This window comes from Papio anubis, chromosome 13 (assembly GCF_008728515.1).
Source record: "Papio anubis isolate 15944 chromosome 13, Panubis1.0, whole genome shotgun sequence".
NCBI classification, from domain to species: domain Eukaryota; kingdom Metazoa; phylum Chordata; class Mammalia; order Primates; family Cercopithecidae; genus Papio; species Papio anubis.
Window position 1 is genome coordinate 26534864 of NC_044988.1, and position 21304 is coordinate 26556167.

General features: G+C 37.9%; 1 protein-coding gene across 27 annotated transcripts in view; it reads left to right on the top strand.

The window, feature by feature from the left end:
- The window catches only part of TRPM3 (transient receptor potential cation channel subfamily M member 3), a 929658-nt gene that overhangs the window by 628102 nt on the left and 280252 nt on the right, over positions 1-21304 (top strand). For all 27 annotated transcript variants that reach the window (XM_021927842.2, XM_021927844.2, XM_021927846.2 and 24 more), the window contains exons 4-5: positions 9064-9277; positions 12529-12653. In XM_021927842.2, the coding sequence (XP_021783534.1) occupies positions 9064-9277; positions 12529-12653 (339 nt within the window). The remainder of the gene's footprint in view (positions 1-9063; positions 9278-12528; positions 12654-21304) is intronic.

The window sequence follows — 21304 nt, forward strand, 5'->3', positions numbered from 1 at the left end:
AATATTTCCAAGAGAGTAGCCAGATTCATTGTTCTGCAGTTCCTCTACATTTTCATTGAAACAGCTGGGCAAATTTATTTGGGCTAAAATTTAGGCCTAAAGAGGTGGCTGATGAATTTTCAAAGGCAAAATGCTCTGCCAAAACTCAAACTGGGAATGCCAAAGGAAGAGTATTATTATTTTTTCTTAATGAAACAGCCCAGTCTGTTCTATGCAGTAATGGCTGCTGCCCCACCCACCAACCAACCTTTGCCCACTGTGGGTTTGAGGAAGGGGAAAGGACTGTCTGGTTTGTGACACCAAATCAATGCAGAGTGAAGCCATGAAAAAATTGAGTTCTGCTTTGATAGACAAATAGTAACATTTCTATTGATGAAGCAGTCAGAGTGGCTTTAGTAAAAAATGCAATAAGTCACCTGCTAAGCGAAAAGATCTTTGGCACCAGGCAGAGCAAAAACTTGAGAGTTTTAGTTACTGAAGCCCTCTGCCATTTGAATGAAAGAAAATCTCTAGTTTTCTATTTATAGTCTCACAGAATGTCATTTCTAAATTTGTTGTTTGGAACTCAAAATACATTTTCTCATGAAAATCATGCTGATGTACTGGCCTCCAAGGTAACTAAGAATAGATCAAAAAGTACAATTTCAACTAGAACTAGCCTCTAGTTCATACAGAACATTCTTGAGATGTTATTCTGATTGTCATTAGCACATCACAGGACCTTCCTGCTGCCAGGCAGTGACGCTAATGACAGAAAGGGAAGAGAGAGATAATTCCAGGCATGAGTAACTTATTTGAGCCCAGTTTATCTCTTGAAATGATAAATTGGGGAACTAAAGGCCATGGATAAAGAAAGGTTTGGGCAGCCCAAATAGGTACTTTTAGAAAGATAAACACCTGTACCAGTCACTCCCCAGATAACTCCGAGGTGAAAAACAAAAAGTTATTTTGAAAGGCATACTAACGAGCTAAAGGCAAGTTACTTGGACCTGTTATACCCAGGAGTCATATATAAGGTGAATGTGACCTTCATTCAATTTGCATGTATTGGTTTTTCTGCCATACCTGGAATGTTCCACAATGTAATCCACACAGTGTCCTGTGAGGTCGTCAGGATCACCCCTGTTTAACAACAGAGGATGCTCAAATTGCCAAAGGACTTGCATTGCCACTGTGTGACACTCAAGTGTCATGATACTTATGTCTGAAAAAATCTCTAAATAGGAGCACCACATCAGAGTAATGCCCAGGGGACAAAACTGAGCATGCCCATTAGGAAGAGTTCTTGTTATTTGTAAGGTGAGCCCTTTGCAATTAATAGACTGACAAGTGACAGTCAAAATTGCTTATCTTGACAACCAAAATAGCTCCTAATGTGAAATCATACTGGCTATTTAACAGGAATTGATTAATTGCTCTGGGCACGTCCATTTATGAGCGTGGAGCTGCTGACCTGGCACATGACTTAACTGCTGTATTAAAGCACCTGGAGAGCTTACTAAAGGAACTGATCTGTATGGGCATAAGAATATCATTTAAAAATGAAAATCCTCAGATAATCTCAAAGTGTTTTATCCCTTGGTTTTAATTATCCCCTTACCTACAAAACCATGTACGGGGCTAAATGGTGACAACCTGAAATGAAAAAAGTAGCAAATCAATTCATTTAAATGCTTTATTTATATCTTGCCTTTTATTCTCCAAGAGAAGGGCACAATAAATCACAAATAACGGGCAACATCCAAGGGCCAGAGACACCCATTGTTTTTGCTACTTGCAAGATTCCAGATAATTAGGTGTGTTCTACAGTTAACCAAATGTTCCTTTGTATAAGAATTAGTACTAGTCAAAAGAGATTAGGTAATTGAGGATACTTTGAGTAGCTTGTCAATTGCTGCATTTTCATATTTACTGTGGCCTTACTAATTCTTCCAGTACTTCCTAAATCTTCCTTTGGATTTTCATGTAAAATACTGAGTGCTCTTTCTTTGACCAAATAACAAACACAAGACACATCATTTGGGATGTTTGGTCTGGGGAAAAGTTATCATTCTTGCTGCTCATGTGGTCCCTGGGGAGCTGGTTAGAAATGCAGAGGCCCAAGCCCTACCCCGGATGTATTGAATCAGAGACTATATTTTTGACAAGGTCCCCAGGTAAGTTCTGTGCACATTAAAATTAGAGAAGCACAGCCCCATCTAAAGCCGCCAGTGTTAACAGTAGCTTCAATAATGAATTAAGGGATTGTTGAATAACTGGCTCTGATATTCCAGTCACTCACCTTCCCTGGGTCTCTGTATCCTCATTTGAAAAGCAAAAGAATGGAACAAGAGTCCCATGATTGCCAAGATATCTCTAAACTCTGTTTTCTTTCCAAGACAGTGACTACTTCATAGCCAGTGCTGAAAGGCTTACTAAAGAAAAAAAGACATGGTCAGGTCAAACACAGTCCCTCCCCTCAAAGTGTAGCAGGACCAGCACAGTCCCTCCCCTCAAAGTGTAGCAGGACCAGCGGCAGACAAAACTCGTCAGACACCGAGTTACAGAAGGAAGGGGTTTATTCGGCCGGGGGCATCGGCAAGACTTCTGTCTCAAGAGCCGAGCTCCCCGAGTAACCAATTCCTGTCCCTTTTAAGGGCTCGCAACTCTAAGGGGGGTGCATGTGAGAGGGTCCTGATTGATTGAGCAAGCAGGGGGTACGTGACTGGGGGCTGTTTGCACCGGTAATTGGATCGGAACAAAACAAGATAGGGATTTTCACAGTGCATTTCTATACAATGTCTGTAATCTATAGATAACAGAACCAATTAGGTCAGGGGTCGATCTTTAACTACCAGGCCCAGGGTGCGGTGCCGGGCTGTCTGCCTGTGGATTTCATTTCTGCCTTTTAGTTTTTACTTCTTCTTTCTTGGGAGGCAGAAATTGGGCATAAGACAATATGAGGGGTTGTCTCCTCCCTTAAAAGCTCTTGCAACATAGAGAGATAAAATTGACACATGGGAAAAACAACCAGAAAAAAAAAATATATCACACTGGGTTTGATTAAGAGTTGTATTGCATCAACCTGAACTTGCATTCTCAGGAAAAGTCATGTTGGAAGAAACAAAGGCCTTTGAAAGATGAGAATGCTTTCTGTAGATGAAAGGGGAGAGATTGCATTATCTAGGACTTGCGGGGGGAGCAGCACTGGCCAAATGCAGAGAGAAGTGAGGAAAGCCTCAGAATTGGCAAGATCAGGTCAAGTTATAGGGGATGGTGAGGGCAAGAATGGGGAGTTTATATCTGATGGAAGAATTTTAATTGAAAAATAATATGGTCCAAAAGGGATTGGAGAAAGAAATCTGCCTTTTGGTGTCTCATAGAGAAGTCAGTAGGAGGTTGTTGCTGTAATTCAAATGGACATCCTAGTAAGGAGAATATATCCTTAAAATGGCAACTGAAGAAATAGAGAAAAGAAGCTGGTTGAGAGCACTGTTTTCATAAGTGGACCATTAGAATATGGAGACTTATTTGTCATAGGTGAAGGAAACGGAGAAGTACCAAGAGAGAGAGCCATTTAAACCTTTGAGGTAAAGAGAAAGGGCCCTGGAGTCAGACCTGGGCTATGAGCACTCCCATACTGGCAGGGTGAACTTGAGAACATGATGGATTCTTTCTGTCCCCATCGGTAAAACGTGGGTGAAACCAACATCCCTGTTGTTGGGAGGAGTACATGAGAAGGTACAAGTAGAACACACAGCATGCCTGTGCCTAGTGCACAATAAATATACAAGGTTCTTGTGTTCTGGTTATTTTGTTGTTTGTTGTTCTTGTTTTGGGGGATTTTTGTTTTTCTTTTTTTTTTGGAGATGAAGTCTCACTCTTGTCACCCAGGCTGGAGTGCAGTGGGGCAGTGGCGCGATCCCAGCTCACTGCAACCTCTGCCTCCCGGGTTTAAGCAATTCTTCTGCCTCAGCTTCCCGAGTAGCTAGGATTACAGGTGCACGCCACTGCACCTGGCTAATTTTTTGTATTTTCAGTAGAGACGGTTTCACCATGTTGGCCAGGCTGGTCTTGAACCCCTGACCTCAGGTAATCCACCTGCCTTGGCCTCCCAAAGTGCTAGGATTACAGGCATGAGCCACCTCGTCCCGCCAGGATTTTTTTTCTTAGTAGAGTTAAGTAATTGTGAGCAGAGAGAAAAATGTGAAGAGAGCCCACGAGTAGTGTGACCTCACCTACTGTCTCCCTTTCTTCATCTGTAAGATGGGGAGCTGGGATCAAGGGGATCTCTTAGGTCATTCATTCATTCACTCTCTTGATTGCTTACTAGCTGAGTGACAGACATTCTGTGGTAATGAACACAGCTTTCTATAGGTTAGGCTACTTCAAAAGGAATTTCAACATATTCAGTAGATCTATTGGTCTTTTTCAGTGAGCTGCTCACCTGATCAATAAGTAGACCCTTTTCATTTCTTACTGTTATATTGTATGTGTAACTACAGAATTCCTAAAGTAAATTATTTATCAAGGCAGGCTTATTCCGAAAAATGCATTTATTTATTACCAATTAGTATGAATAATTGAACTCCATAATATGTCACTTAGCTAGTTAAGTTTGCTGAAATTATTACACGGTATCTGTACTAATTTAGTATGAATTGTAATCTCCCTTCACCCAATGTGAGTTAATAATATATGTATATCTATTCCCAGGTACTAACTATGGCTCTGGTATCTCACAGCATGTGTGTGCCTGGTGCACAGTAAATACACAAGGTTCTTGTATTCCAGTTATTTTGTTGTTCTTGTTTTTTGGGATTTTTTTTTTCTATTTTTGGAGACAGAGTATCCTTCTTGTTGCCCAGGCTGGAGTGTAGTGGCGTTGTGACTAGATGAAATGTGTAGGTTCAGATCTACATGAGGAATTTTGGGGTTCCAAAAGCCACAGTCACAACAACTCAGAAATGTTATGAATTACTGTGTAGTCTTGCAAGGGGCAAATACTTTTAGTAGTATTTTTATACTTTTAGATGCTTTTCTATCTTTAAGAAAAGTGTAATTTATATCTCACCTTAGGAGAACATAGGTCCACATTAAATTGGAGTTCTTTAAAGTGATATTAAAGTTGATAAATAAGAGAACAGTAACTTGAAAAGCAATTTCTTACCATGTCTCACACTAAAGCATTCTTGATTTGTGTAGTTTGGAAGCCTTGCAATTCCCAGTTCTACTTTATTTTACTAAATAACCTGTTCTGGAATTAGTCAAAATGAAATAAATTCAATTCAGCAGGAACCCCAAATTTTAACTATTCAATTCACTAAACCACACTACTCAAGTAATAGTGTACAGACACAGAAAACAATGTTATTCTTTCATCTTTATGATAAACTACTTTACTGAGGTATGATTGGCATGCAACAAGCTGCACATAATTAGTATATGCAACTTGATGAGTTTGGAGATAAGAATATATCTGGGAAATCATCAGCACAATCAAGGCCATAAGCGTACCCCACACCTCCAAAGTGTTCTTCTGCCCCTTTATTTATTTATTTATTCTTTTGTTTATTCTTTTATTTCATAGCATTCATTATAATTATTTCTCTTATAAAGAGACTCTCAGTGAAGATTTTTAAAAGAAGCTTGGACTTAAGAAATTCCTCTGTTGGCCTCTGATACTCCAATATCCCCTCTTCAGCCCGAATGCTCCTTGTATGGCACAAAAGTACACACTGGTGAAAATTTCTGTTGATAGATATCTGAAAGTTTTTGCCCTCTGCATGAGAATTTGTGCACAAAAGATGCCATTTTTCATATAGTAAACTCTAGTCAAATCCCGGTGATATAATGTACTTAGCTAAAATTGTCAACATTTACTCTGTATTCTGGAATCATTTTTTGCTAGGTAAATCAAATCAATATAGAAATAACTGTACTGGATGCCAACACTTTGGATTTCCGGCATATATGTAGGAAACTTTAGCTCTTTGGTATCTCTTGATGATGCAATTTATTTTATTAAGCTGCTTTCATATTCTGCTTGCTTTTGCCTCATGCTTCAGCTAAATATATTTCGAATATACTTTAATGAAAGAATAGACAAACAGTTTTTGAGGCTTTGAAACAATGGGGTTTTCCAAACCCAGAAGTATGGCAATAAATTATCATCTCCTGGATAATCTTATTTATGAATCCAAAAGCACATGTTTGTATGATTACATGCAGGCATATTCATTTTGTGGTTATGCAACTTCAACATTCATACTTAAATTCCAGAATTAATAATTTTCCGTTGTTTCCCACACAACATAGGTTTTAGAATGTCAAAACTCTAACTGTTGCCATTCATTTATATGCTGTATTGTCCAGTGCTTTAGTTCTATCACTTTCCACTGTAAATTAGACATTATATTATATACCCAATACTTTTTTAGATTGACCTTATATTAACTAATATCTTAGTTTATCTTCCTAACTTACAACCCAGATCATCCATTTTGGATCATGTAAGTTCTGCCTCCTATATATGCTTTAAAACTTCCTTCAGGCCAGGCATGGTGGCTCATGCCTGTAATCCCATCATTTTGAGAGGCCAAGGTAGCCAGATCACGAGGTCAGGAGTTCAAGACCAGCATGGTCAAGATGATGAAACCCCAACTCTATTAAAAATACAAAAAAAGTAGCTGGGCATGGTGGTGGGCACCTGCAATCCCAGCTACTCGGGAGGCTGAGGCAGGAGAATCGCTTGAACCCAGGAGGCAGAGGTTGCGGTAAGCCAAGATCGCACCACTGCACTCCAGGCCAGGCAACAGTGCGAGACTCCATCTCAAAACAAACAACAACAACAACAACAACAAACAAAAACAACTTCCTTCAGCGAAGGTGCCTAGAAATAAACTCTCTCAGTTTTGGCAGTATGAAAATATCTATAATCTCTCATTTTTAAAAGATAGTTTTGCTGAGTATAGAATTCTAGACTGACAGGTAATTTCTCTTGACACATTGAAGGTTTTGGCTTCAGGTGTCTATTGTTGCTGTTGAGGAGTAGGTCTTCAGTCTAATGACTATTCTTTGTACATGATCTGTCTTTATTTCCAGCTACTTCTGAGGAATTTCTCCTCCCTTTGGTGTTATGTGTGATGTGTATATAAGTGAGGTTTCTTGTCATTTGCCTGCTTAGAATTCACTGAACTTTCTGCATCTTAGAATTGGTATCTTTCTATAATTCTGAGGAATACTCAGCCAATATTTCTTCTAATATTGCCTCCTCCCCATCATCTCTTTTATTTCTATCTATAATTCTGATTATCTCCTCCAAGCTCCTTTATTTTTCTTTTATGTTTTCAAATCCTTTGTTTTCCTGGCTGCATCTCATTTATCTTCTGGATCTATTATCGTTATAGCTAATATGTAATTTAACTTACCTATTTAAATTTTCATTTAATTATTACATTTTGATTATTGGACGTTCTGTTTGGTTCTTTTCAGATGTATACACATGCATGTATACATCATTTTTTAGTTTCTTGCTCCTTACTCTTGTACTCAGTCATCTTGTTTATGCTTTTTAACCTATTAAACAGTTATTTTATAGCCTGTATCTGATCATTTCAATGACTTTCAGGATCTTATTCTGGTGCCTGTTGTTTCTATTGGTTTTCATTCATGCTACCTTATTTCCTGTATAATTTATTTTATTGTTTTACTATGAAATACTTATTTCCCCATGAGAATTATATCAGGCATGGATTGATGACACATTCTTCCACAGATAATCTGCATTTACTTCTACCAGTTATCTGGAACCATTTTCCAGTCAGAACTATTTAACATTAAACACTGCTTGGCAATTCTCAAACCATACTGATGGTGTGAATATGGGCAAGGCCTGTGTGGGGGCCTGACTATATTTAAAAATAATCAGAGGGGAAATGTTTTCGTCATCCACCCAGAGTCAAGGTTGAGGAAGGCAAGTTTTCTTGCCATCTTCTTCTGTACATCAAGTTTATTTATTTATTTTTTCTTTCTTACATTTGAGGATGATCCCTTTGAAGTATACCAGCCCTATGTGGGATCCCATATTAAATTCTCCCATAAAAGCATTAAATTCAAACCTGCATGCAACCATTAAATCAGATGCTCTAGGTCTTCCAGGGTTTAGGAAAGACACTCAGGGTCAAATCCTGCTTTGGTACTCCCTAACCTCCTGAGGTTCTAAACTGCTTCTTTGTTTAGGAGTCTCAATAATTCTTTTTTTCATGCCAGCTCAGAAACCTATTTCAAAGGACTTTCTATATTTGCCCAGTTTTTCAGTTGTTTCCAGCTAGAAATTGAAGTTTTTATATAATTACATTGAGACCTAAATGAGTATCTATATATATGGTTACATACGTATTTATTACTGCATGCATTTACAGTATTTCATTTATATAGACTTATCATAACTTTATTTCCAGTTGCATCTGGTAACACCTTGATATTTGCTGTACACTCAAATTTTCAACTATTCTTCAGGAATAGTTGTCCTGCCTTTTGCTGTGTTATTTAAAAGATAAACATTACATTTGGTATGCAGTTGTTATAGCTATAAATAAATGTAATTCACTATTACCTTATGTCAAAATTCTCATTACATTATGTAGAACTGTAGAATCTTTCACATTCTCTCAAAATAATAGGGTCACAGAAATAATAATATGTGCATCTAGTTAATATAAAGAGATATGAAAAATATTAGAAACATTTGAACTGTTATACACATGTAAAGGGTGGTGAAATATAAACATGATTTCCTTTGAGCAAAAAACTTGGTCTGGGAAAAGTCATGCTTGTGCAGCATTTTAGAAAATCTAATAATTTCAAAATGAATTATTATTTCAAGAAAGCCTTTAAAAATATAAACTCTTTGTCTAATGAAGGCTCTTTTGATAAAGCAAATGATCACCCCTTCTTAAAAAAATTTGATTTTATATGAGACATTTTTGTCACATAACTACACATATAATTGCAATCAGTAAAGATAACCAGCCTCAGCCAGTCCTGCCTTGTCTCCCTAACTGATGTCCTTTCTTCTTCCAGTATGTGCGAGTATCTTTTGACACAAAACCTGATCTCCTCTTACACCTGATGACCAAGGAATGGCAGTTGGAGCTTCCCAAGCTTCTCATCTCTGTCCATGGGGGCCTGCAGAACTTTGAACTCCAGCCAAAACTAAAGCAAGTCTTTGGGAAAGGGCTCATAAAAGCAGCTATGACAACTGGAGCATGGATATTCACTGGAGGGGTTAACACAGGTAATTGCAAGTGGAACAGAGAAAGTCAACATAGGCCATGGGAATGTTGTGCCTGATATAATTTTCTGCTAAGGTTAATTATCTCTATATCACCCCACTTCATCCCTACCCATGGGTCCATAGTTGCTAGTTATCTCTCCCTCCTTTATCTAAATGAGAACTGTAAAGTTATTTCTTAACCAAGAAGAATTACTTACACATAAGAAATGGGTTGGGATATTTAATAGTTGACTATACAGAATTCATAAACACAACTAATGGAAGTTCACAGGGTATTTTTAAATAGCTTAAGTTGCCAATAATTTTTTAAGGAATGACTTTTACTTTAAATTGAAAGCTCTACCTCTGTCCTTTACACAATTTCAAGTTTGGTGCCAAATAGCTTTAATTTTTGCAAAACGACATTTCCCTGTGGGACATAAAGGCAAAATCTAGGGCATTACGTGTTTATTTTAAAAAATATTTTATTAACTCCTCACTGTGCCAATAGAAGACACACCTCATTCTGAATTCCAAAGAATTTTTCCTTCCTGCCATCTATATTGTGCTATAGATGCATTCTTAAATCAGTTCTTACCAGCCCACCTATAGTTAAGTGCTTATTTGCAGAACATTTTTGATGTGCACCAGATAATGGAATGGATGCCTGTAAATGTTTTTGGCATATTCTGTGGGTCTGAAGTCTGAGGTGCCAATTGGAAATGCAGAGGTAATGTTGCAATAAGTTAAGGTAAACTTATTACAAGCCCCAAAGTCTGTACATGTGGATACATTCGTAGTTAATGGAATATTCTAAACGTAACTCTGGTCCAGTTAGTTTTAAATAACATGTTATCTTGGGCCAGGTATGATGGCTCATGCCTGTAATCCTAGCTCTTTGGGAGGCCAAGGAGGGTAGATTACCTGAGGTCAGGAGTTCAAGACCAGCCTGGCCAACATGGTGAAACCCTGTCTCTACTACGAATGCGAAAATTAGCCCGGCATGGTGGTGGGGGCCTGTAGTCCCAGCTACTCAGGAGGCTGAACCAGGAGAACTGCTTGAACCTGGGAGGTAGAGGTTGCAGTGAGCTGAGATCGTGTCACTGCACTCCAGCCTGGGCAACAAGAGCAAAACTGTGTCTCAAAAAATAAAAATAACACGTTATCTTAATGTTGTTTAAGATAAATTTTGCATTTGTAGTATGGATGCTGTTTGAGTAAGACCTACACTGAGAATTCTCTTAAATACCTAGAATTTGTGAACATTCTGCACACAGCTACATAAAGATATTTCAGTGACGAAGTCTGCAGATTGCTCATGTTCAATGTTATGTGAAATTCTGACGCAGCCCATACACTGACATGATCTTAGAATGATCTGCTTAGCTCTTCACTATTTATCCTGTAGTAATCAAATATCTATAGAGCAATTTTTCTTTCAATGACTGTTCAGGTTTTGGGTTCCATGTTTCCCTCTCAACTAAGCAGGCCTCATTTGCCTGTGATTATTGTCTATTGCATTCCTGTCACATAGAGATCAACTCAACGGGTTCTACAGGTTCAAAAGAAAATCTTACCAATGCTCTATTTCTAAGAACTTGGAATACTATTTATTGTTTTTATTCTTTCATAAAATGCATTCAATATCAAAAGAAGAATTTATAGTCTACATACTACAAACCCAAGAGTTCATCTCTGCCTCACTCCAGGCTTAGTGTTCAATCCAATACCCAAAGTGAGGTTCTGACGATAAAGTGTTAAAGTTGGGTAAGAGGTATTGATAGAATTGTGCAGACAGTTGAGCATACCATAAAGTTAAACTTCTTGTCCAGGGCTGGCCCTAAAAGGAGTTTTGTATTGGAAACAACTGGAAACAATTTAATATTAATATTCACAGTCTTCTTTTGGGAAGTTTTGTTTTGCTGTTTTTTGGTTCGGGTTTTTGTTTTTTTGTTTACCAGTACTCTCAGAAGATTCATAGATAAGATAATAAGTGAAAATGATATTCTTTCCAACACTCCTGAATAGCTCAACATGGATTAATGGCCATTTACACTGTTTTGTTATTTGCTTTTTAAACAGTGATTCTTCCTGTTTCATCTTATGAACATTTCAGTATTGGGCTACTTAAATACACATGTCTTTTCCCATGATTAAATTGCCTGGTGTGTTTCATGTGTTTAGTTAGTTTAGTGCACAGGGTCTGAGCCCTTCCTCTAGGCTAGCCCCTGAGGTGTAGGAAGGCGAATAAGGCACTGACCCTCCAACTTTCCTCTCAAAGAGTTTTACTGTTAGAAGAGACATCTCCACATGTAATTATGAATCACTGCAGAACATGTTAAGTGACATACTGAGCTATTCAAAATTTACAAGCTGCAATATGTTCAAATGGAGAAGAAATCAAATCCAACTCAACATTCATATAGGAAATGGCACTAGGTATACATTTTTCCTGGAGAAATGACTGGAACTTTGATAAGCAGAAACATCTTTTCTTAGAGGATATATCTTATATCTTCCTATAAAAATGATCATTTGAGAGGGAGGTTAAGAGAATTAGAAATTGTATCTTCTTTAAATGGTTTTTAAAAAGGTAAGAGTTATGCTGCCTACCATCTTGTAAACTGAATTTTCTCACCCTTAACTATGATGGGGTGGGTCGTTTTAACAGAAGAGGAAAATAATTAGAATGATGAAGATTAAAAGGTGTGTCTATATATTTTAACACAAATTTTCCACAGAATAATCCAACACTGTCTTTATGAGTAGGTTCTCATAAAGGTTAACACAATCTCAAACTAAATAATTCATGTCTTTGAATGATTTTAACTCATATACAGACTGTGGTGTAGATTTAACATACCATTATACATGGTACTTTTAACATGACACAGTCAAGCTGTTGGTTCCTAATCATACTAACAAATTATTATGCTTATAAGAAAAAGAGTTTCTAAGTTTAAGAAATTGTATTTATTCTTTTTATAGACATTGGATGCTTTTTGTTTTTTCATATAAATTGGAGTAAGAAATGCAATGCTAGAATTCATATACAAATCCGGCCAATGCATTTGGCATTACAGCCACGAGTTTATGTTTCCTCCTAAATACAAGTAGTTTGTACAGACATGTGTCAAAATTTTATACTCAATTTATTTAACCTCAGGAGAAACCATTACCACAATTTTCTTTAGAATGATGGGAAGGTATTTGCTTTAAAAGACAAAATTAATGCTTCTCTTTTTTTTTTTTTTTTTTTTTTTTTTTTTTAGGTGTTATTCGTCATGTTGGAGACGCCTTGAAGGATCATGCATCTAAGTCTCGAGGAAAGATATGCACCATAGGTATTGCCCCCTGGGGAATTGTGGAAAACCAGGAGGACCTCATTGGAAGAGATGTAAGTCCTGAGTGCTGTCCTTTTCCACGACTTCTCCTAGAGGTGATATGAGAAAAGCATAACAAAATTAGTATTCAAAATGTGCATATTATAGTACTCTTTTAGTCCCCACTCACTAAAATGAAACTTATGTTAAGGAATGGTTTCTTGGGCAAATACTTATTTTCTAAAATCTCTATGCAAACTCCAGGTCAATTCTTATGATCAAGAAAGGTCCAAAGGAAGACTTACCACCTACCCCCTCTCTGCTTAAATCAAGCAGTGGTCTTTCTTCACCCATCAAATCCTACCATTACTCTTGGTATAGTGATGTTAACATTCATTAACACCACTTAATATATGGCAACATGAACTCATTGACCGATATACTAAACACAGACTCTCCGCACCCCAGGGCTCTAGCATCTTTATAATTTGAGTATCTTTCACCTAGTTCCTGAGAGTTGCAGAGAGAGATTCTTTTCATTTCAAAGTACCATGAGGTCTATCTGAGCCACAAAAAAAAATTTTTTTAAGTGGCTAAGAATTAACTGGTCTTAAACTTCTTCTTCTATTATGATGTAATACAATGCAGCCGTCTTATTTTAATACAACAAAATATATGCAATTTTTAAAAATGCAATGCAAAATACCTTGAATTTAAAAAAAAAAAAAAAAGTCATCCTAGGGCTCACTGTCCTGCCCTTCGCAAATCTTAAAATGTGTTGTATGAGTTACCAGTGGCAATGCGGGCATTTGAAAAAGGAGGTGCAGGATCCATTTGACCCTGAGCAGAGGTATTTCCCCAGGGGCTTGCATTTCTCCTGAAAATTTACCTAAATGGGACAGACTGTGATGCATTTGAGCGGCAGACACTTTCCTCTCAGTTTTAAGTAAAACATATGTTTCAAAAAAAACTAAATGTCATGAAACACAAGCTGCAAACAAACTCCATTGGCCTTAAAAAATATCTTTATGGGGTATAAATGCAGATGTTTTATGTACATATATTGCATAGTGACTAAGTCTAGGCTTTTAGTGTACCCATCATCTGAATAGTGAACATTGTACCCAACAGGTGATTTTTCAGCCCTCACCCCTTCCACTTTTCGTAGTGTCCAATGTCCATATTCCACTCTGTATGTCCATGTGTGCCTAGTATGTAGCCCCCACTTACAAGTGAGGACATGCAGTATTTGACTTTGTTTCTGAGTTATTTTACTTAGGAAAATGGACTCCAGTTCCATCCATGTTGCTGCAAAAGACATGATTTCATTCTCTGTTATGACTGGGCAGTATCCCACTATATATATCTGTATGTGTGTGTATATATATAGTATGAGATATATATATATATAGTGGGATATATATATACACACACACACATCCAATCCTCCACTGATGGACACTTAGGTTGATTCCGTATTTTTGCTGTTGTTGATTGTGCTGCAATAAACATGTAAATGCAGGTGTCTTTTTTATATAATGATTTATTTTCCTTAGTTAAAAAAACACTTTAAATCCATTAGAACCTTTATTTTAAGTGATAACAAGTGTCCACATCAATGATATCAGATTGCACATATAAATGCTCATTTATCCAGGATACATAGGTCAAGGGATGAGATAATATTCTCTTAATTAAAATTTACTGGCTGTTTCATATTACATTTACAAATTGAATATCTCAGCAACAATTTCCAAAGTGTTACATAGGCAGACCGGACTGGAAAAGTAAGCGTTACTAATTTCTTCAAAGTATCTGAGGCTAGTCTTTCATGCAATATATTTGAGGTAATACTTAGATTCCAAATTGGCTTTTAATTGTATGTTGATTTTGCACTGGAACAAATGTATGTCTTAAAGAATTAGAATATGCCAAAATGCTTTCAACAGCAAAATCATTTAATAATGTATATTAATACATTAATTAATTATTTAAAACTTGTTGATTCAAAAGTCATTTTGAAATATAGCTTCAGGATCTCTATTGTAAACTCAAATTATTATTTTTCAGTTTGAAGGCGGACACTATTTTGAACTTCCTCATTCAGATGAACTAGGAATAAATGGCAGTTGATTATTTCTTTATGCAAGATGGAGTAACTAAATAATTTCCTTAGTTGCCTAAGCATTTGCAGAGAATGCTGGCCTACTGACTCTTTGTATTATTTTGTTTATTCATCTTATAAATTTTATAAGATTACAGAAAGACAGTACTTCTATTACATTTACTTACCTTGTTGAATTGGAAGAATCACTTCTGATTCTTCTACCTCCCATGCCAGCTTTTTCTCTGACTTTACCTTCTCCTTTCACTCCTCTTTTTTCTTCTTCTTTTGTTTCTCCTCATTGCTTCTTCCCAGTTGTATGCAAGTAGAAACTTACGATTTCCAATGGAACTTATTGACATTGTCTGCCTTCCCAACTGAAAATAGTCCTGATCCTAGCATAGAGGGCAGAAAAATGTTCAGTAAATATGTGCATCCATCATCCCTGTTCCTGAGGGTCTCATAAAGGCAAACCACGACTCACAAAGAACGAGGTGGACCATGGGAGAGACTATTGCAAAAAGGAAATGGAAGTGGCAGGTTATAAAGAACACAGGAAAGACAATTGTATTTTACTTTTTCAGTAAATCTTTCACAGGGATCTATTGAATTTTGATTTTGACCACTCTGTTACTTTCTTCCCTTAAAACTGGGGAACTAGAATATACCTAGGATTTCTCAGGCTCTTGTGTGATAATAGAGTTTGTTTTTCAACTTATAAATTATCTGGAGTGAAAGTACTATTTTTAATGTACAAGATTTATGACATAGTTTGAGATAAATTTTTATACATGTTCACTATTCCAATATGATAGCTAAAAGGTAATATGATGCTAGGCTGCCATTAAAAGAGGTGTTTGAATGAAATGATGGTGGTCACTAGTGAAGATTCTCCTCAAAATTATCAAATTAGAAATATTATCTGGTAAGCTTCTTACACAGTCACAACTCTTCCCAGCTAGCTTAATGTACCGCCATCCGTCCTTTTTCTTTCATTTTATATAATCAAAATCACATGTAATAAACATCAAAAAGTAAACCTTTTAGCATCAGACATCAGATAGCAGAGAAAAAAATACAATGTATTATTAAAAATCTTTACCACTTCAGAATTCTATCAAAATGCAATCATTCAAAACAATAGAATAGCTGCATCTTTGGTCAAGTCTGTTTATACTCCAGAATAATATTGAAGAGGTACAAAATAAATGTCAAGGGAAATCTGGGAAATGTATTGGAAATAAATCCAAAGATAAAAGAAAGGCTCCATTTCTTATGCCTGATGTTTTATTGCAGTAGATTTATTTCCAAACTAATGGAAAATATAAAGTATTTTATTTTTGTGGGGTTGGCTCTCAGATGAGAAGAAGCTTCACTTTTAGAAGCTGAACATTCAAGTACTACTAGAATTATTTTATTTATTGATAGAAGTAGTGAGCACAGCAATTGCTATTCATCTTAATCCCTTTAGGATGGCAATAGCAAGGCAAATACTAGTCCTAAAGATAAAGAAGAAAACTTACTTGTCCTTGAGCGTGCTTCTAGATGTTCTGAAACAGTCACCTTCCTTCAGGTCTCATCTCACAGCTGGGCTTCAAGTTACTTAAGTGCACAGCATTTGTCTTTGGATCCTCAACTTAGAGCCTCACACTTAGTAGGTGCTCAGTAAATATTGATGGAGATTGGGCATGGTGAAATTCAAGCTACAGGGAAAATAAATGTCATGGAACAGATAATGATAAATCTTACCTACTTCACGTTTTTATCATGACTTCATCTCTAATCCTATCCCCAAGCTGCATCACATGATTGTGACTACAGTGGGGACATTTTTAAACCAAGCATCTGGATGTAAAACCATTTTCTTAGATAGCAACTCAAGGTGGAAGGTGGAAGGTGAGGGAGCAGCCTATTCGGTGTGGAGGTAAAACAGTGTGGGATGGAAACAGGCTTTTCTCTAAAGCCTTTGAAAGATGTGTGATCTACCCAACTGAGATAGCACTAGCCTTGATGTTTTAAATGTAAATATTATCCACTCTGTTTAATCAAGCCCTTCTTTTCTCAATTAATAGATCAAACAACAGACTTTGGTGAGGAATAAGGCTATGAATACTGAGATGGTAATCATTTTTTCCCCTGCCACTTAGGCCTGAAAACATATACTGTTTCAGTTATTGCGGTTGACTCCACCTCTGTGGTTTCTCCATATTATTTCTATCATCCCTCTCCTCTATTACTATCCATAATCCTACACTTCATCAAATTTAGCTCAAGGCTCACTTCCACCAGGACACCTTTCCTGACTAACTTAGCCCTTCACGTCATATCCCTGATTATAATGTTCCCACAGCTGTCTTCTTCCTCCCCAACTGTCTTAGTCTTTTCAGATTTCTGTAACAAAATGCCACAGAGCAGGGGGCTTATAAACAATAGAAATTTATTTTTCCACAATTCAGGAGGCTGGACAGCTCCTTCCTGCTGTGTCTTCACATGGTGGAAAGAGATAGGGATCTCTCTGGGGTCCCTTTTATAAGGCCCTAATCCCATTCATAGGGCCCCACCCTCATGACCTGATCACCTCCAAAGATCCCCTCTCCTCACTATCACCTTGGAAGTTTGAATTTCAACATATAAATTTGGGGGAAGAAGGGACATAAACATTCAGTGCATTGCACCAACTTAATTAAAAACTCCCCAAAATGAGGACTGAATTATTTCTTGTTAACCCTTAATGTCATAGTTTGTATGAATATGACACATTGACATGCCACTTAAACTCTGTAAGATTTTGTTTCATCTCTATAAAAATACTTGCTCTGCCTGTCTTCACACAATTTCTATGAGCATAATCATAATAATAGTAATTATAATTTATTGAGCTCTTATTTGACTGTGCTCTGTGATTGCATATATTAGCTTTACAACATATGTATTATACCCCCTTTATAGTTGAGTAAACAAGGATCAAAACCAAGATCCAACTGCCCCCAGTGCCCATTTTCTTAAATATATGTATGTCAAGTAAGATGTTAGAAAATATTCAATGCTAGTATGTCTTTATTGTTGGTTGAGATATTGGCACATATCTGTGACAGTAAATCAAACTCAGAGGTAGACTCGATGCATGACCAGAGCCCCTTCCTTTGTCCCTAGAGAATCTTGACCTGGATAGAGGATTCTGAAAGTATCACCAGTATAAAGTCAAGAAAGAACTTCCAATGAAATATAATTTTCATATGACACAGTTTGAATTTAGATTTCCTACTTTAGAAAACAAGCTGATCAGATTTGTGTCAGGTAAATGAACAGTTTCTGAAGCCTTGATTGTTTGTCTTCTCTGAAATCTAGATTAACAAGACACATACCAATTTAAAAACCCAGACATAATCACAAGACAAAGCTCTTTCCATTTTAACTTGAGGATGGAAATTGTGTTTGGGTAGATTTACAACACATCATCTTGTGTGGTTATTAAATTATCTTCACATTCAATGATGTCTTCTATTTTCCCTAAACTATAGATTTATTTCTCCAAGTTTTATAGCCTGTAAGAGTTCTTATGTTTAATTGGAAAGTGCTCTTTTGATGCCATCTTTATGTTTCAAGCCAGGAGACATCAAGTTCAATAACACAATTGATTGCTAATTTAATGTAGTTATCAAGTCAGTACATTTGTTACTTATTTCTGAGGCAAGCCAAATACGACTTCATATTACAAACTCAGAAAACTTCCCAGGAGTGGCCCTGGCATGGAGTTGATTGGATTTTTACGATTAGGTTAGATAAGATGTATCTGGGGATGTTCGAGGAAAAGGTCGGAGACAAGGACACCCGCCCAAATCTGTTATAATTATACCAGACAGGGCCAATGCTTGCTGAGCCTGGACCACACTCAGGTTGGAGCTAACTGCCTTAGTCACGTTCACTTACGTGGGGAATGCAGTTCTGGTGAGAACAATGATGAGTTTGGATCTGGGCATGTCGATTTTGACTTTCCTTTGAGATATCTATCATATGAAAATATCTGGCAGGACAGTGAGTATGTGAGATAGAAGTTTAGAAGCACAATCTGGCTACACACTTAGAGTTGGAAGGCATCTCATACAGATGGCAATTAAAGCCATTGTGGTGAGTGGGAGAGTATATAAATGAGGAAAAGGAGGGCTTACGCCTGGATCCTCATGGTCTCCAGCTTTTAATGGATGAGCAGAGGACAAGCAGCCTGCAAAGGAGACCAAAGAAATGTCTGAGAGGTAGAAGCAAAGTCAGAGGGAGCCATGCAAGCCAAAAGAAGAGTGTGCTTCCGAAGGAGGGTGTGAAGGGCAATGCCAAGTTCTACCAAGAGGCTGAGGAAGGCAGAGACCTGGAAGTGCCCATCCATTTCATCAAGATGGATATCACTGGCATTACTGGTCAAAGCTGTTTCAGAAGAATGGTGACAAAGCAGCACTTTTTAATGGGTTCAGGAGGGAAAAGTGGAGAAGCAGATTTGGCAGAGACCTCTTAGAGGTTTTGGCTGTGAAGAGGAGAGATCCAGGTAGCCAAAGGGAGCCACAGTGTGAGGGAATTTTTCCTTTAAGACAGGGGAGACTGGAGTTTGTTTATGTGCCGATGGTAGAAAGGGACATAGGGACAGAGGTGATAAGTGATGAATAACTCCTAGAAGGGCCATGAGGTGATGGGGCCCAGAGCTAAGGAGGAAAGATCAGCTGTGGGTACACTTGTCACTGAAGGAGAATAGGAGGGAGTATACATGTGGAAGACTGGTGTCAGGATGTTGAAGGAGTTTTAACCTGGAGGTTTATCATTCATCACTGAAAGAATAATAATAGCCCCAACGACAACTAAAATAATATTCACACTTCTGTAGAGCTTACTGTTAGCACCCTTCTAAGTACTTTTACATAGATAAACTCATTTAATTCTCACAGTGGCATTTAGAATTCATCAGTTTTAGCATTACTATCATCTTCCCAATACTCTCTAACTGGTAAAGGATGTTTCTGGGATTTAAACCTAGGCCACCTAGCTCTCCAGACCATATTCTTAGCCATTATCCTTTGCAGCATAGGGACCAATACTGCTTCTCAATATTAAGAACAGCTCTTATTTACTTGAGATCATATTTTCATTGTTCGATGAGTTTTCTATCTCAGTTAATCCTTATAGTACTTCAATGGGGTGATTATTCTTATTCTCCATGTACATATGGAGACATTGAGACACAGAGAATAAATAACTTGCTTAGGGTCACCCAACTGGCAAGCATGTAGATCACCTGCCACATGGAGAAGGGATGGTATTCGGGTCAGAGATGTGAGGAGAGTGAGTGGAGGATGTTAGTCACCCCAATGGAACAGAAACCAGAACTGATTAGAGCCCAGGGAAGGAATGCCAGGCAGCACAGAGGACTCTGGGTGGCAAGGGGGTGGGGACTAGAGGTTATGAAACTATGCTGCATCAACCAGTTTAGAATAAAGGGGAGAAGACACCTTTTAAAGCCTTAAAGAAGCAAGAAGGTAATAATGATAATATTAATACACTATTATGTTAGTTGTCTTTTGCTGTGTAAAAAGAGAATACCTCCAAAGTAATGGCTTTGTATTAGTAGATTCTTGCATTGCTATAAAGGAATACCTGAGACGGGGTAGTTTATAAAGAAAAGAGGTTTATTTGGCTCAGGGTTCTGCAGGCTGTAAGAGAAACATGATGCTTGCATCTGCCCCTAGTGAGGGCCTCAGGAAGCTTCCACTCATAGCAGAAGGCAAAGGGGGAGCTGGCACACCACATAGTGAGGAGAGGGAGCAAGAGAAATGCCAGACTCTTTTAAACAAAGAGCTCTCATGTGCACTGACAGAGCAAGAGCTCCCTAATTACCGTGGGGAGGGCACCAAGTCATTCATGAAGGATCTACCCCCATGACCCAAACACCTCCCACCAAGCCTCACCTCCAACATTGGGGATTACATTTCAACATGAGGTTTGGGGGAGACAAGCGCTCAAACTGTATCAGGCTTAAACAGCAAACACTGATGATCTCATAGTTTCTGAGGGCCAGGAATGTATGAGTGGCTTGTCTGAGTGGTTCTGGCCTGGGCTCTCTCTTGAGGTCACAGCCAGGATGGCAGCTGGGACTGCACCATCTGAGGGTTTGGATCGAGCTGCAGTATCCTCCTCCAAGATGACTTATTCAGGAGGTCCTTGGCGTGTGGACCTCTTTACAGGGCTGCTTCATCATCTTCACACATGCCACTGGCTTCCCCCAGAGTAAGTAACGTGAGAGAGAGCTAAGAGAAACCTTTTTATGACCCAGTTTTGGAAGCCACACACTATCACTTCTGTTTTATTCTATCCCTTAGAAGTGAGTCACTGAGTCCAACCTAGACTAGGGAAGAGTTTCAAAGAATTGCTGGAGACATTTTTTAATCACCCCACTCATACATGGTGATTTCTAAAGGATGTAACCTCTTTCAGAACTCAAGAGCCTTTTCCCACTGCCAGTAGGTTCTGTAGCTGAATGGTACAGGGTTCCCCGCAGGACTGGGCAAAGGGAGCAAGTCCATTTGTGTGGAAAGCATGAAATGAGGACTGTGCTGCTCTCTGCAGTGTGCAACTTAAGGG